Source organism: Plutella xylostella, chromosome 31, assembly GCF_932276165.1.
Source record: "Plutella xylostella chromosome 31, ilPluXylo3.1, whole genome shotgun sequence".
NCBI lineage: Eukaryota > Metazoa > Arthropoda > Insecta > Lepidoptera > Plutellidae > Plutella > Plutella xylostella.
Genome location: NC_064011.1, coordinates 5,424,663 through 5,443,172, shown reverse-complemented (window position 1 = coordinate 5,443,172; position 18,510 = coordinate 5,424,663). Strand labels below are relative to the sequence as shown.

Below are 18,510 nucleotides of genomic sequence, written 5' to 3'. Positions count from 1 at the left end.
GGTCGTCTGGGTCTGCGACCAAAGGGATATCTTGGCCGCCATCTTAAACGTTGACGTCGATGACCTAATTTAGAAATAAAAAATATTTATTATTCATCGCAGTAGAGTACGTTTTTATAATTTACTAATATTGGCTATAGGAATTTCGCCATTATGTTTGATTTTATACTTGAATATTTTAGGAATTTACCTACCTAGTTAAATATTTGTGGCTACTAAACATACTTTGAGCTGATTTTCCTCTTTCGGTATGAAAAAAAACTCTTCAGTGGCACCTCGTCCATTATCCCACTTCGTCAACATTTCCCCGTCGTTTACTTTCCTACTATGTCTAATAGATTTTCTTTTGACGTTACGTTGGGGACGGAAGATGTCATAAATGGTACAAAGCTGTATTAAACTAGTTAACACTCAATATTATTCATAATATAAGAGCTAGTTATTGCATATGGTTCAGATATATTATTATGTCAATGTCTAAGATATGGTTGAATTCACATCCATTGAGTTTTTGTATTAGAATAGAATAGAATAGAATTCATTTATTCACAAGAAACAAGGTTATACATGAGATCTTAAACATCAAATTACAGTTTCTATCATGCTTCACCGAGGAATCGGTATGTGAAATACTTAACAAATAAAATGTTACTTCATGCACAAATTGAGATTACTTAAATAGGTATTAAATGCACTACAATAATTACATAAATTAAAATACTATGCCAATTCAATACAATTAATTAAATAGGTACTAGTGATATGTCAATTGAAATTAAAATAAGAATAACAAAATATTAATACATATTAAAATTCATTTGCAATCTCATAATTTAATTTATAATTCATTCTTTTATAATTAAAAAAGTCATTGATTGAATAAAATACATTTTCTGTCAACCAATATTTTAGTTTATGCTTAAATAGTTTTAGAGGCAATTGTTTTATTTCATGCGGTATACAGTTATAGACCTTTATAGTCATGATGTGACAATTTTTGCTATACAAGGCACTATTATGCTTTGGTAGAACTAGGCGTTCTTTGTTCCTTATGTCAAAATTTACAATGTTGCCAGCTTTTTTATAAAGATTAGGGTTACTTTTAACATGTATAGCTGCCTCTAGAATGTACATAGAAACAAGTGTCATAATTTTAGACTTTTTAAACAAAGGCTTGCACGAATCTGTTTGTTTCTTACCGTATATTGCTCTTAAACATTTTTTTTGAACAATAAAGGCTTTATTAAAGTCTGTGGAGTTTCCCCAAATCAATTATTGGATGAAAGGACTAGAATCTATGCCGGCTAAAAAAAATGCAGTGCTGTTGAGTATGAAGTTTTGCTAGCACCATCTATAATTTATGATCAAACGAACTTACCTTTAAGTGAAGTTCGATCCATAATTATGCGAGCAGCTTTATTCGACGCGATTTATAGTTAACATATTGTAGATGCTGATCCAAGCCCATCCTTCACATGGTATTTTAAAGTAAAAATAAAATAAGAAAACATTTTTCATCAGAACAATGAGTAAATGACTAGCAATATTTTCCTCTTGTCACACTGAAAAAAAAGCCCCCTTGCGCCCTCTAGCGGACGCGCAAGTGCTTCTTCATTCTGTTTAAAGACATCAACTAGTGAATAAAGGAGGTACAGTACAGTAGTACCAGACCTAATAATACTATATTAAACACGTGTGCTTAATACACGTCAAATGTTAAATAATTTATAATCATAGTTGTAATAAATTGTCCTTTATGAATTATTTTCCAACCATAATTATTAAACCTAATGGTAGCCTAGTATCACCATTTTGTTATTTCTTAAGTTATTATTGTTTTATTTTCCCCAATCTGTATAATAAATAGGGTGGGATAATTTTAATTCTTTAAGGTATTAAGAAAAAATTCTGGGTGGGAACTCTATAAATCGCGTCGAATAAAGCTGCTCGCATAATTATGGATCGAACTTCACTTACAGGTAAGTTCGATTGATCATAAATTATGCTTCGCAGCTTTATTCGACGCGATTTATAGTTAACATATTGTAGATGTTCAGAGTATATTTGAAATATAAAATCAATGTTATAACTTATACTTATTGTAACATAATTGAGATCACAATTCTTCTAAAGGTAGGTATTATCATAATCATTGAAATAATCATTAAAATAATTCACAAATCAGTTAGGATAACAAATGAATCCACATCAAATCTTGCTAATTGTAGCAAAAGTCAAAATAACAACAAAAAAATATATAGGTATTTCTTCAGTCGAAAATTTTGCTAATTTAAGCAAAAAATGAAATATAAAAATTTTTATATAATTATTCTTACTTTTTCTTATACATTAGTATTATTATTATTGAGTATTGCACTCGCAAATACGCTAGTATCACAAATTATGTCCTTATTATAAAATCTTGCGAAGACCCCAGACGAATCGCTCCATCCTGCGGTCCTGCGTGTTATGTCAATGTTACTGTAAAAGCCCGAACAACAGTAAATCCTAAGATTTACGCGTAAAACCTAAGATTTACCAACTCTTAATGGTAAAAGCCCGAAAGATTTGTGATTCGCACTTTTACCACTATTCACTTGGTAAATCTTAGGATTTACATTAAGGCACGGTACCTAAATGTTGGAAAAGCCAGGTTATAACTTATAACCTCCGTAGTCGAACAAAGCGTCCGTAGTCGAGCGGGCTTCAGTGATCGTAACTGATCACTGAGGTTTAGCAACAACCAGCATGGCCAGCCATTGGATGGGTGACCGATTTCAAGTGGTTCTTTTCTTGATGCTTTCGTGCTTCGGACGGCACGTTAAGCCGTGGGTCCCGGTTGCTGCTTCGGCAGCAGTCGTTAAGCCTAGTCCATTGGTACTCAACCTTTTTTATATAAGGGCCACAAACACGTTTAAGTCATGGTGTCGCGGGCCGCAAGCAATTTTTTTTTTACTTTTATAAAGCGATGTAAACTATCGAATAATAATATAAAAAACACATGCATATACTACTCTATGTAAAAAGTATCAGTATTAGATCAATAAAACAAAAAATGATTTTTATACATCCAAATTTATTTTATCACCTTCAAAGTAAAAACGAATTATCCAATCATCACAACATTTTTTTAAACGCTGTTTCTAGTGAGGTGTTTAGTACTCGTGGTGAATTTTCCTTTTTGTCTTCCATCGATTGTTAGTTAAAGTCATGTTGACTGTTTTCTTTGACGATCGTGGTGTTGCGCACTCGGAATTCTTGCCAGAAAATCAAACGGTAGGAAAATAATATTATTTGCGGGTTATGTAGAATTTAATACAGCAAATTCGACAAAGAAGACCAGATTTGTAAGTGGAAAAAAATTATGATGATCCAGATTTGTAAGTGAAACAATGATGATCCTTTTGCACAAGGATCATCATTGTGAATGAATTTTTGAGCAAACGCTCAACAAATACCTTCGAGCATCCACCATATTAACCAAATATGGCTGCAGCCTCACAGCTCTAGCTTATTTTTTTTCCTTAACTCAAATTACCACTTCGAGGCACTGTTTTCAATCGATAGAAGACAATAAGGAAAAATCGCCGCGAGTACTAAAAACAACTCTGAAAACAGTGTTAAAAAAAATTTTGATGATTGGATAATACGTTGGCGTATGTGTATCGTTTCTCAAGAAGCAAATTTTGAAGGTGATAAAATAAATTTACACGAATAACAATATTTTATTTGTTTTATGGATATATAATCCCGATACTTTTTACACAGAATGTATTCTCTATGATCCCTCATGGCGCGCGGGCCATTGATAAAAGCCCGGCGGGCCACATGCGGCCCGCGGGCCGCAGTTTGAGTATAGCTGGCCTAGTCAGAGGCCTTCGGGCGTCTTGAAAACGTCTGACAGTCGGGTTGCCCACTTAACCGACAACTCGCTCAGCACAAGCTTGCTTGTGTTGGGGTCCACCAACCCGCACTAGGCCAGCGTGGTGGACTAGATCGAAACCCTTCCTTCATTGGAAGGAGACCCGTGCCCCAGCAGTAGGGACGTAATGAGTCGTGATGATGATGATAACTTATAACTAACCGAACTTGATTATTACACATTTTTAAAATAATTATGTTGATTTAAAGGTTTTAAAATGACTGTTCATAAAAAATAATATAAATTCTGAAAGAAAATAATTTAAGTTTTTGATGGAAATAAATTAATAGGTAATAATTAATCTTTGTTTTATTCCCAAAACCAACTTTTACTAGGTGTCAGTAGTAAAACCTAGCATTTACCAAATTCTAATGGTAAAAGCCCGAAAAAAATGACCCATTTTCACAAATCCTTACATTTACCAACTCATGTTGGTAAATCCTAAGATTTACTGGTAAATCCTAGGATTTACCGTTGTTCGGGCTTTTACAGTAACATCAATACTGACACTCAAATTCCTAGCGGTGGAGGTAGACGCATGGCGCGTACTGTGGGCGCTGAACATATCCGTATCCACCCCAGTTTCAGTGAGAACATCCTTTATTCAATGACTCAGGGTCTGGGATCAAACGTTTCGGTGTGGTCTTCGCAAGCTAACAAATAACTTTTCTTGACAATTATTTCGCAAGGGTCTTGTCTTATTTATGTAACTTTTTAAACAAAGACAAGCATATTTCTTGTTTCGGAATAAAAAATGGAATTCTCAACAAGGGCTGGTATTTGTTAGGCCAGATGTTTTGATATGATCTGGAATTTTAATTATAATTTCCTTTCCTTCATTTATTCGAATGTTTACAATCTTTATAAGTGAATACGTTTGTACACGGTGAGCCGAAACTAGTGCTAATAAGGTTATTGTCTTTTTAGTCAGTATGTCTAAATTTAGATCATCATTAGGCCAGTACTGGCTTAAGTAGTTTAAGACTACATTTGGATCCCAAACTAAATTATATTTAGGCATGGGTGATCTCATCTTGAAGATGCCTTTCATAAATCTGTTCATTCTGTCATCATTAATTTTATAACCAACGATGAGTGCTAAAGCTGACTTAGTGGAATTTATAGTGCCATACTTTGCTCCTTTATTAAATATTTCGGTAAGAAAATGGATAACAACAGGTACAGGGGCGTTGGTATAGCTATAATTGTTATTTTGGCAATAATCAATCCAGGATTTTATACAAGACTCATATTGTTTGTAAGTATTATTAGAAAGGGATGATAACATTATATCTACAGAGGCCGAGGACAAGCTCCTATCCATTAACGCCTGCCGGACAATTTCACGGCAACTAAGGTCAGTGATGCGTGAAGGTTGTGGATGTGTCTGAAAGAGGATTGCAAAAGGTATCTATTAGGTTCGAATACAATGGGGTCCGAAACAGACATTTTTTGTATAAGGGGGTACCACGTTTGGGTTGGCCATTCCGGGAAAACTAATATACCCTCAGCCCTGTCATGTAAAATTTTCTGCAATGTTTTTAAAATAATAGGAAATGGCGGAAAGGCATAGAAATTTAATTCGGTCCATGGTACTGTAAATGCATCAATTTTCCAAGCACCAGGATCATTCTTCCAGGACACGAAACGAGAACATTTGGCATTGTTCCTGCTAGCAAATAGATCCACCTCTGGTTGACCTAACGCATATACATACACGCTCACGCCCGTATCCCAGAGGGGTAGGCAGAGATTACGGATTTCCACTGGGCACGATTCTGACACACCTCTTTCGCTTCTTCCACATTCATACATCTGCGCATACATGCTCGTCGGTTACGGGTACTCTTAAATTGGCCCTTTTTCAGTATGTCGCCAATCTGGTCGACATACGTCCGTCTAGGGAGACCCCTCCCGACTCTTCCACTCACTTCTGCTCTATATATTTCCTTTGTCACTCTTTCATCATTCATTCTTTCCACATGTCCAAACCACCGAAGCATTCCTTTCTCTACTCTTGTCACTACATCTTCTTTCAGACCACACTTTTCTCTTATAAAACTATTCCTCAATCTGTCATTCAGAGTCACACCTAACATCTAGAGAGCGCATCTCTACCGCATTTAATCTACTTTCATGCTTCTTCTGCCATACCCAACTTTCACTGCCATACATCAATGTCGGCACCAACACGGCATTGTGAATAGCCGTGCCGTGCCTGCTTGCTACGCATGTGCGTGCGCACACACACATAGATATGGTTGTCCAGTGTATGTATCTTCAGTGGAATACAGAGCTTCACACAGTACGGTTGTTTCATTTATATCATCTGGCGAACGAGTTTGTGTCTACCCGCGCGTGCTAACAATGTCCGGTGCAATAGGCCACATTTCGGTTTTTGACCATAATTCAACGGATTGGCAAATTTTCCTAAGTCGTTTGAAGCAGTACCTAAAATTGAACGATATAAAGAAGGAAAACCAAAGTGCTTTATTGCTAACACATTTGTCGGACGAAACGTACAGGTTAGCTAGGAACCTCGTGCATCCCAAGAACATCGAGGAAGTCACATTTGAGGAACTAGTTAAGGAGCTCAGCAGTCATTTCACTCCAAAAAGGTGCAACTTCGCCGACAGGGCGAGGTTCTACGAAGCGAGCAGGGCAGGTGGCGAAAGCGTGGAGGCATGGGCGGCGAGGTTAAGGGGCCTCGCTATTCTGTGCGACTTCGGCAGCGAGCTCGAGGTCCTGCTACGGGACCGGTTCGTACTCGGGATGAGTATGGGCCCGGAGCGGGACCGGCTGTTCGAGACGGACGCGGCCACGATAACCTTCAACAAGGCGTTGGAGCTGGCGCAGCAGGCGGCGTGTGCGCGACAGGCGCGCGCGGCCGCCGTGCCGCTCAAGGAAGAGCCCGTGTTCCGGGCAGGCGTGAGTCCAGGTGGCGCAGAGCCGCGCCGCTGCTCCGCCTGCGGCTTGAAGAGCCATACGGCTGATAAGTGTCGTTACAAAAAGTTTCGGTGTCAACAGTGTGGTGAGAGAGGTCACCTTAAGAAAGTGTGTTCAAATAAAAAGAACCATAGGCTTCTTAACAGTGTCAGTGTCGAAACGGGGTCGGGGTCGACATCCGCAGGGGCGCAAGTTGACGTTGAGGAGCACACTTGCCGCGAGTGTGAGCTTTACAATTTGAGGTATGTCAGTTACAAACCAATTTGTATTGAAGTTTCTGTAAATAATATAAATTTAAACATGGAATTGGATTCTGGATCTGGTGCATCTATAATTTCCGAAGAATTGTATTTAAAATATTTTAACAAATTGAAACTGCAACCTTGTAATTTGAAATTTTGTCTTTATAATGGACATAAAATTTCGCCCTTGGGATATTTTGATGCAAAAGTAGAATATGAGTCGAATTACAGGAACCTACAGATTTTTGTTGTTGAGAATAACGGTCCGCCTTTATTAGGACGAAATTTCATGTCTGAATTCAAATTATATCTCACATCAGCTGTTAAAAACTTGAGTATCGACAAGTGCCCAGTTGAGGTTTCCCAATTATTAACAAAATATTCAGATCTTTTCAAAGATGAGCTTGGTTTGTTCAATAAATATAAAGTTAGTTTGCACCTGAAAGAAAATGTCCAACCAAAATTTTTCAAACCCCGCCCAGTGCCGTTTGCTTTAAAAAGTAAAGTAGAGGCAGAAATTGATCGACTTGTTAGTCAGGGTATTCTTGTGCCAACAACCTTTTCGGAGTATGCTACACCAATAGTGCCAGTTTTAAAAGAAGATGGCAAGGTGAAGATCGCGGGCGATTTCTCCTTAACTCTTAATCGTGATTTAAAAATTGAGAAGTATCCTTTACCTCGAGTAGAAGAAGTATTTTCTATTCTGGGGGGCGGTGAGAAATATTCAAAAATCGATTTAAGCAACGCCTATAACCAATTTTGCATATCTGACGTAGATGGTTCACAGGATTTAACTGTTATTAATACGCCAAAAGGACTCTTTAAGTACACACGACTAGTGTATGGCCTTGCTAATGCTCCTGCAATATTCCAGCGGGCTATGGAGACCTTGTTGGCAGGTATCAAGGGCGTGAGCTGTTGGTACGATGATATTTGTGTTACGGGACCTACTAAAGAAATTCATCTGCAGAGGCTGCGTGAAGTTTTAAACCGTTTAAGAAATGCTGGTCTGCGTCTTAGTAAGAACAAATGTTCTTTATTTCAAGATAGCGTAAAGTATTTGGGTTTCATAATAGATAAAACCGGTCTCAAAACATGCCCTACAAAAACGGAAGCGATAATAAAGGCTCCGATACCTACCAACGTGTTAGAGGTTAAAAGATTTTTTTCAATTATTATCGAAATTTTATCCCAGGTGCATCCTCTTTACTAAGCCCATTACATGAACTCCTACGCAGTGAAGTACAATGGGAGTGGGGCGAGCGGCAACAGCGCGCTTTCGATGCCGTTAAACAGCAGCTAGCCTCGGAGCGCGTCCTGGCCCACTACGTGCCCGGCGCGCCCCTCGTGCTCACGGTGGACGCCGGACCCGCCGGCCTCGGAGCTGTCCTGGCGCAGCGGGATCCCGAGGGGGTCGAGAGGCCGATAGCTTTCGCCTCGCGCTCACTCAGCGCAAGTGAAAAAAATTACAGCCAGGTACAGAAAGAGGCCACCGCGATTGTCTATGGTGTACAACATTTCCACCAATATTTGTATGGCTGTGATGTAGCTTTCACATTACGAACGGATCATCGGCCTTTACTAACCATTTTTGGAAAGAAAACTGGTATACCGGCTATGGCAGCATCCCGCTTACAAAGATATGCTATTATTCTTTCGGCATACAATTATACTATTGAGTATATTAGCGGGGAAAATAACATAGTGGCCGATTTCTTTTCACGAGCTACTTCCACGGAACCTTGTCAGATAGAAAGCAATGATTCATATTTGGTGAATTTTTTAGATCCCGATATCTTACCAGTTACTTTTGCTGACATTAAAAAAGCCACATGCGAAGATAAAACCTTACAAACAGTAATTGGTTACATGAATCACGGTTGGCCCCGAAAAGTTAAGTGTCACGAAATTGCACCTTATTTTCATTGTAAGCTTGATTTAGAATTAAACAATGGTTGCTTATTTCGGGAACATAGGATCATTATACCTAAAATATTCAGGGTGAAAATGTTGGACGAGTTACACACTGGCCATTTTGGTATTAATAAGACAAAGAGCTCCGCTAGGTCAAGAATGTGGTGGCCGGGAATAGATAAGGATATTGAGCGTTGGATAGGTTCTTGCGAAGCGTGTGTGAGCGTGCGGCCCGCCCCCCCGCGCGCGCCGCCCGCACCGTGGCCGCGCCCGGCCGGGCCTTGGCAACGAGTGCACTTGGACTACATGACAATAGGACAAAATACCTATCTCGTAGTGATCGATGCCTATAGTAAGTGGGTTGAATGCCTACACATGAATTGTGGAATCTCAACTCGTGCACTTATAACAAAACTGAAATATTTATTTTCTGTATTTGGAATTGCGAATTGTCTAGTTTCCGATAATGATCCTAAAATAAATTCTTTAGAATTTAGCGAATTTTGTTTAGCAAATGGAATCAAACATTTGACATCGCCGGTGTATCATCCGGCTAGTAACGGGCAAGCAGAAAATTCAGTTAAGGCATGCAAAAAAATGTTAATGTGCCTGTTCTTATCAAATTCAACCCAATCGATAGCGGCTATTCATGAAAAGCTCCTCGGTTTATTGTTTGAATACCGTAACACGGTACATTGTACGACCGGACAAACGCCTGCGATGTTGATGTTTGGACGAAATCTAAGGTCAAGGTTAGATTTGGTTTTACCTGATAAGAGCATGGATCAAGAAGTACTACAAAATAATTATACTCCAAAGTGTAATAGGCAATTTGATATTGGTGATAACATCTGGTTAAAATGGTTTGTGAATAGGAAACATGTATGGACATTAGGAAAAATTACTAAAAACATAGGTAATCGCATGTTTGATATATTTGTTCCTCAGTTTAATGTTTCTTGTATAAGGCATATAGATCAAATAACGAAATATTGTGGTGATTCGATTGTTTTTGACGAGAAATTAAGCGGAAATGCCGTTGAATCGAATTGTTCGGCCGCGGTGATATCACCAAGGCAGCCCCCGCCTCCGCCCGAACCGGTCTCCACTTCCCCCGCGCCCCCAGCTGTTGCTGATAGTTACAGTTCTCCTGTTGCGGGACCAGTTGTTGAGGAGGAGGGAGACGAAGTATGGGAGCAGGCTCAGGCAGCGGAGGCCGGTCCGTCAGCTGATGCTCAATGTACAGAGTCCGACCTTCAAGGGCCCAGTGAGCGAACCGAGCGACCTACTTGTAATAATGATAATAATCATAATAATAATGGCGGTCAGTCGCTGGGTTCGAGCATGCAACTTAGACCTAGAACTAAGCATATTAATTATAAGCAGTGAATTTATTATTTATCTTTTGTATTCTTTGTATACCTACAGGATTTCAAAATAATGTTGGAGGAGTGCTACGCATGTGCGTGCGCACACACACATAGATATGGTTGTCCAGTGTATGTATCTTCAGTGGAATACAGAGCTTCACACAGTACGGTTGTTTCATTTATATCACACGACCTGACTCGCCACAATGCGCGGCGCAGGCGGCGGGGGCGGCGTGGCCGGCGTAGGCGGCGGTGGCGGTGGGGCCCACGCCCATGGCGGAGGCGGGCTCCTCGTTTGGGGCTCCCGGGGTTAACTCTTGATGTTGGAATCCAGTGCTTGCATCCTCCCAGTCATAGAATGTGGGGCTGTCCATGTGCGGCTCATTTCTGAGTTCCGGAACCACTATAAACAATAAAAGGTAGGTGTCAGATTTGTCCCGATGACATTTCGCAACACATTTTCCTTAAACGAAAGAGAATACCCCGCTGGTAGCCCGTATCGTGAAAATTTACAGTAAATACATACCGTAGTTTTCGCCATTTTGAGAATTCAAATCACTGGGCGTGGGCGCACCACTACGATCTTGGCGGCGTCGATGTCCGTAAGCTAATCGGTCTTCGTATTTCTAAATTTTTCGACGAATCCGTTCCTCCTTCGATTCGTTTTTTTCTTTTTCTTCCCATTTTACGCACAAATATCACAATTTATGGAAAAAAAAAAACTGTTTGGTTGGAAAAAATGTGCGAAGGCGTGGAGCACGGAAAAACACAATGAAGAAGCACTTGCGCGTCCGCTAGAGGGCGCTAGGGGGCTTTATTTTTTTTTCAGTGTGACAAGAGCAAAATATTGCTAGTCATTTACTCATTGTTCTGATGAAAAATGTTTTCTTATTTTATTTTTACTTTAAAATACCGTGTGAAGGATGGGCTTGGATCAGCATCTACAATTTGTAACTATAAATCGCGTCGAATAAAGCTGCGAAGCATAATCGGTTTTTGTCTTCGGTTGTTGTCTATGGTTGAAAATCTCGCATTTTCTAATTCTCTAAGAATAGGAAAGAAGACGAGGCGTCACGGAAGGGAAAAAAATTAACGCGACACAAAAAACGTATTTGGACACAAAAGCGCGACACATACCTAATTATGTAGGTACAAATGGAGTCTTATCGCTTAAAGTATATTTACCCAGATAACCTTGGGTGCAAGTGCAGGTATATACGAGCTTACCCAAATTTAAATAATTTATTTCGGTTGTTGTAGAATCTGTAAACACATAAAGTAAGTAATGAATTTTAATTAATTTTTACACTCACGAATGTAACGCAATGAAAAAGTTCCATTCGTTACATATTTGTGGTTGGTGGAGTCTCCACTCCCACTCACTAAGTCGGCAGAATACCAGCGCTGTGATTATTTAATTATAATCATAGCATTATGCTGTTTCAGAAACCTTTCACATGTCATGTTGCTTATCTGTCTGTTTCATATTATTAATGTCGTGTTTATGTAATCTTAATGTTAGTAATCTTGCTGTATAACCTGTGTATGTGTTGTGTTAAGTAAATAAATAACTTATCTATCTATGAATCATTGCTCGTGAGTGTAAAATAGTCCAACAACTTATAAAAGTATTTTTTTAAAACATACTTACGTCTACTGAAAATGCTGAATTGAAGGCTGGTAACTTCAGAATTTAGTATAGAAATATATTATATATTATAGCAGTTCCCGCGAGCTTCGCTTCGCCTTACGAAGTTTTCCTGTGGGAATTCCGGGATAAAAAGTAGCCTATGTTTTTTTTCAGGGTCTAGACTATCTGCATACCAAACTTTATTCAAATCCGTTCAGTAGTTTTGGCGTGAAAGAGTAACAGACAGACAGACACAGTTACTTTCGCATTTATAATATTATATATAAGGATAAGGATAAAGATAATTATAAGGATTTACCTGATATTCCGTTGTACAGTTCTGGTTTAACTGCACCTATGATTTACAAAGCTTACGATAAACTCAAATTACATAATTCACGATTCACACAAGCGGCCTAATGGACAATTATATCTTTGTGCCCCTGGCTCTGGAGACTACGGGAATCTGGAGTCATGACGGCAAAATATTCATGAAAAGCCTAGGCCGTCGCATGAGGGACTGCGGGCTAGACATCCGCTCTGGAGCGTTTCTGATGCAGAGGATCTCTCTGGCTGTACAGCGAGGCAACGCTGCCAGCGCCTTGGGGACCTTTGCGTATGATGCGTTCCGGTTCGTCCGTTCTGATTTTAACTCAAAATTTAGGAAATATTGTCTAATTTAAGGCAGCCACATATTATTTTCATGTCAGAGCCTTTTTACTATGGCTATTTAGTTCATATACAGGGTGTTGCAAAAAGGGTATACTAAGCCGAAACTTACATGCTTAGGTTTAGGTTTCGGCTTAGTATTTATTTTAGTTCAGAGCAGTATTCACCTACCTTTAGCATTAAGATTTGACCTATTTTTAAAATATTACCTATCAAGGGCGTACCCAGGATTTCAGGTAGAGGGGGGCAACTCATACCTCTTTCAAGATGATGTTTGGACGGGTATATTGAAAAGAAAAATCGTGATGTTAAAAATGTGATAGAGAACTACGAGTATCTATCTATTTATAATGTTTATTTATTTTATGCTTTAAAAAAAAAATCGTCGGCTGTACCGTTTTAAAACATAGTAAGAACCATGAGACAAAATGTTCAGGAGAGCCAAAAAATATATTTGTCGTTTCATTTCAATGCCCTGGTCAAAACTATGATCACATCTGAACGAATGTAAGCTAAAAAAGAAGCGGCAGAAACTTGGCCTGACATACAATACTATTTCATTTAAATATGACTAATATTGTAGCTGTAATGCACAAAAGAAAACACAAACTAGGTTTTAAATAGTTTTCTGACCCTAAAAATGCCCTGACTGACCATTTCATAACCTAGTAAGGGCCATTTTTGTGTCATTTTATATTGAAATTACAATTATTGTGTTGGTTGGTGTTGCTAAATTTTTTATATGTTTGGGATCCTTCACATAATATAATTCCAATTTTGCAGCACTTTTATATACCTATTACATAACTGTACTGTAAGTAATGGCTCAAATAACCGCATATTTTTATGTTTTTGTTTAATCCTAATTTAAATAAACTAAATTAAATTGCCATAGTAAGAAGGATCTGACATAAAAATTATTTGACTGCCTAAAAGTAGACAATATTTCTTAAATTTTGAGCTATAAATCTGTTTTCTATGTTATATAAGTTGAGTTTTTTTTGGTTCATGCAAAATAGGACTAGTAGAAAGGTTCTGACGAGAAAGGTCTCTTCTCTATAGAGAAGTGCTGCAAAATTGGAATTATATTATGTGAAGGATCCCAAACATATAAAGACAAACTTTAATAAAGGAGACAACATTTTCTTATGTTTGACTTTTATTTCAACTTTCTAGGACTCATTGGTTCAAAAAGACGGGTTCTGAAATATCAGATATTTTTTTCGAAAAAAGAGTAATAATGTTTTTGCCTTTCTAAAATTAAACCTCGAAAATTGACAATTGCTGACCATTTGAAAACCTAGTATGAGCCATTGACCATTTTAAAACATAGTAAGTAAAGTAAAGATTAAAATGGTTGGTGGCTCTTACTAGGTTTTGAAATGGTTTTTCTGCCATTTTTTTGACAGTGTGGACGTAAGTAAGTAGTAGGTTTAGTAGGTTTTTTTTCAAACATGGTACTTACTAGGTTTTGAAATGGTACAGCCATATTAAAGATTGTTTACATCGATTACAGATCGAGATAGTTTACATTTTGTCTCAGAAGAAGTTGAATAGGTTGTAAGTATAGAATGTTCTTCGTGGTATTGCTATTGATCGTATAAATTGGTGCTATTCACTGCAAAAAGTACTATCGTCCGTAACTACGTAGCACTAGATGTTGATTTCTCCAAATTATATTCGGCTTTAATCCTAGATGGCTCTGATTTTCTGGTCGAGAAAACTAGGTTTACGAAAATTTACGTTCATTTTATCTTCTAGGGGGGGGCAGCTGCCCCCCCCTGCCCCTACCTGGGTACGCCCTTGTTACCTATAGTTTTCTGAATAAATATTATTCTTATTCTCTTATTCTTCTTATTTATTTATTTATTATAAAAACAATAATGCTTAACAGCTATGGCCAACACGCGATTATTGGTAGGTAGAATACCAATTTTGCAACACCTTGTAGATAAAACAAAAGGAAAATATAAAAATTATGCCGGCAGCTATTACTTATAGTGACGTCGTGTAAAAGTGCTGCTAAATTGGAATTATATTATGTGAAGGATCCCAAGCATATAAAAAATGTAGCGCCACCGCAATTATTGCAATTTCAATATAAGTACTTGACTTGTCTTAAATTACACAATAATGGCCCTTTCTATGTTATGAAATTGGTCAGTCTGGGCGGTTTTAGGGTGAGAAAACCATTTAAAACCTAGTTAGTGTTTTCTTTTGTGCATTACAGCAACAATATTAGTCATATTTAAATGAAATAGTATTGTACGTAAAGCCTAGGTTCTGCCGCTTCTTTTAAGCTTACATTCGTTCAGAGGGGCTAGTACGGGGCGCATTTAAGACGTAACAAGAGTTTTGAATCGCGGTCACTCACATCGATCGCGCAGCCTCAAGAGCGAGCGCGACGGAGAACTTTTGTCACGTCTTAAGAGCGTCCCGTGCTACAGGGCCAGATATGTATCATAGTTTTACCAGGGCATTGAAATGAAGGGACAAAAAGTTTTTTGGCTCTCCTGAACATTTTGTCTCATGGCTCTTACTGTGTTTTAAAGTGGCACAGCCGCAATGACTTTATGATTATGATGCATAAACCTAGACCGCTCCAATATTTTATTTTCATGTCATTCATATTCCAGTTAATTTGAAAATCATCTTACCCCAATGTTGAAGAAAGATATCTGGAAAAAATATGTATAAGTAAATTTAAATTTAATATCGATGCATGTATCATAATATGCTGAATTTTATTTAAGTAACACAATTTGTAAGTGGTACACACGTTTATTATCTATAATTACATTTAATATCCATCTATTTTAAGCTTTAAAACTGCAGAAGCACGATTCATCAAAAATGTGTGAAACAATTAAATTAAATTAAATTAAATTATTGTGATAATGCTGGTAATACCCATATTAAATTCCTACTTAAAATACTTAAAACTAACCCCGTACCTACCCTTTCGATTGTCCTGCACAGAATCTGTAAACAATAAAATTTAAGTAAAACATTATGAAGTATTAAGGTCATAGCTCATCAGAGCCACCCGGCACTTTTCATTGCTTGAGAGTGTATTTTAAAATGGACTTACTTGAATATCCATGGCTGTACATTGGACAAATCCATAGTAGGAACTGAAAAGGAACAAATAGATAGCTATATAGAAGACAATTTTATGTAAACCAAAAAAATATGATAAAATTTAAAGGTTGAAACTTAATTAGGGTAAAAAAGTCGGTCTTAACACTAAAAGGGATCTCTGCCAGACCACCTTTGGATGGAGGGAATAAGAGATTATGATTATAAGAAAATTAAGAAATACAGAATGACTGGGTTTATATAGAACTAACTAGCGTTTTCAAACTACTGAAATAAAAGTATTTTTTTCCGAACTAGAAATTTATTTTACATTTGTTACAGCGCGAGCGCTAAAACTATTTAAAGCAGAAATTACATAACCTTTTTCATAACAACGTGGACTCAAGTGCACGATGGGTAAATTCAATATTCATAAATTTACCTGTAGGTAGGTATATACTCACACAAATATGGCAATAAGCCGACCACATCTGTCGAAGAACCGATAACCGTTGATGATTTATCGTGTTCTATGCATAGTTACGACATGGATGTCAAAAGGCTGAATGCAAACGACTTCGAAGGTATAAAACCATTATCTAGAAGATTGTCACACCGTGAAATTTTATGGATATTATTGAAATAAGTAATTAAAATTGGCTGAAGTTTTTTATACGTAGTTAGTATAGTTACGTAACCACAGTTAATTTAACATACTTTACCGGAACCAAAATGATATGCCCAATAGTATAGCCCATGATTACTCCTTTCCAAAGTTGTCCAAAGTAAAATTGTAGGTTCAAAATACATTTATTTTTCAATTATTTTGATAAAGTCAATAAGTTTTGACACTGTTTTACTTACTCCAAGAAAATTAGATGCGATGCCAGTTTTCCAGGTGTCTACGAAGAGAACGCGATAGCTGCACCGGTTATCGGTTATTTGACAGATGTGGTCGCCCAATTATTGCTTTATTGTGAGTTTAAAGGCTCACATTCACGGGCGCACCAATCAGAATCTGAATCTGATTTTTTTTTTTCTACTTCCATGGTTATACTGTCATTTGTTAGGGTAGGTTTTATACCTACTAATTCTTATCGTGTATAAGTTCCTGTTTTTTTTTATTATATACCTACCTATCTTAAAAATGTGCATTTACTAATATGTTACATAACTTGTTTTATAGTTTTTTTATCTCACAGCTGATGTTACTTAATTAATCCCACATTTATTCATATGTTTCAATAGATTGTAAGTCTTGTAAACGTTATTATCTTAAGATTGTTTAGCCTAGGATTAATGTACACTGGGTTGTTAAATAATTGTGTAAGTTTATGAAAATAAAGACCTTAAAAAAAAAAAAAAAAAAAAAAAAAAAGAGATTCTGACCACTGTATGTATACGTCTCCACACTAGGCTAAATGCCTGTATAGTGGTGACCCGCGGAAGATTACATTTAGTATTCTGTTTTTAAACTAATTTATAGTTATATTATAAAAACAGTTTTGGCTTAAAATTCAGATGTTTTAAACTAGCATTTTGCAACAAGTCCGCGGACAAATCAGCGTGTGAATGTGTTGGTGGGTGCGGCTCGCGGTACGGCGCGGCGCTCGCTGACAAATAGACACCTTTTACGAGTCTCAAGAATAGTCCCAAATTTCTATTAAACAACTTAACTATTCACTGGTGAATGTTTATAATGGAATTTCAAAACATATTTACTTGTATTTTGCAAAACCCTTATCAGGGTAAATATAAATTTGCTCGCAAGTCAAACAAAGCTGTAACACTGGACTCAGATCCCAGCATTATTTTTTATTTTATTTTATTTTATTTTATTCGGAAAACTAGAGACTTATAACAATGTATGTAGCTATATCTTAAAGTAAATAACAGAAAGTCAATTAAAGTTTCCACTAATAGTAACATTGTAGACACTTGAAAACAACGTCGTAAGCCTTATTCAATAATGTAGAACTATAAATTAAATATCTTACTAATCTTATGCTAAGCTTGAACTTTAGTAACCTTAGGATTTTAGTATTTATAGTACATATATTATTTTATAATATTCATCTATTGTACCTACTTAAGGGCCCGTACAGGGTGACGTGCCGCGCCAATTTTGGGTTTTCAATGCTCTTCACACAGCACAGGCAGTGACACGCACACATGTAAGTTTGCACAGTGGGTCGATAAACTTTTACTCGCCAACTTTATTGACAATTATGTTCAAGTACATTTTGGGTGATTTTAGGGTAAGTAAGTATAATTCTTACTTACACTGGTAGGCACCAGGAAAGAGTAGAAATTAATAGGGATGCCACTTTACTCTATACTCGGAACCCGATTAGCTTTCTCAAACAAATGTGGTATTTACTTGTAGAAAGGTAACTAAAAGTATTAAAGTGTAGATAATAAGTTTCGGGCATCCTCCAGCCAACTGAACCCCGACGACAAAGCAAAGTAAATACATAGTGTCGCAAAAGGGCTATACTAAGCCAAAAGGGGATGACTCAAGGGGTCATTCTGAACAACTTTTGTTCTACGAGATTTGCAAATTCGCGAAAAAAAATATTCGTTTTCCATGGTAAAAAGTCACATGTCCAACAAAGTTTCTATGAAAAAGGTTTTTTTTTGTTAATTTCCAAAACTCGTAGAGCAAAAGTTCAGAATGACCCCCTGTCTTACTCCTTTTTACCCGACTGCCGAAGGAGGAGGGTAATGTTTTTTGATTGT

At 37.3% G+C, this 18,510-nt stretch overlaps 1 protein-coding gene across 1 annotated transcript; it reads left to right on the top strand.

The window, feature by feature from the left end:
• Positions 1-6,289: 6,289 nt before the first annotated feature.
• LOC119694483 lies at positions 6,290-10,559 on the top strand. The gene is made up of 2 exons (XM_048632192.1): positions 6,290-7,110; positions 10,453-10,559. The coding sequence occupies exons 1-2, from the start codon at positions 6,290-6,292 to the stop codon at positions 10,463-10,465; spliced, it is 834 nt and encodes a 277-aa protein (XP_048488149.1). The 3' UTR covers positions 10,466-10,559.
• Positions 10,560-18,510: the final 7,951 nt, after the last annotated feature.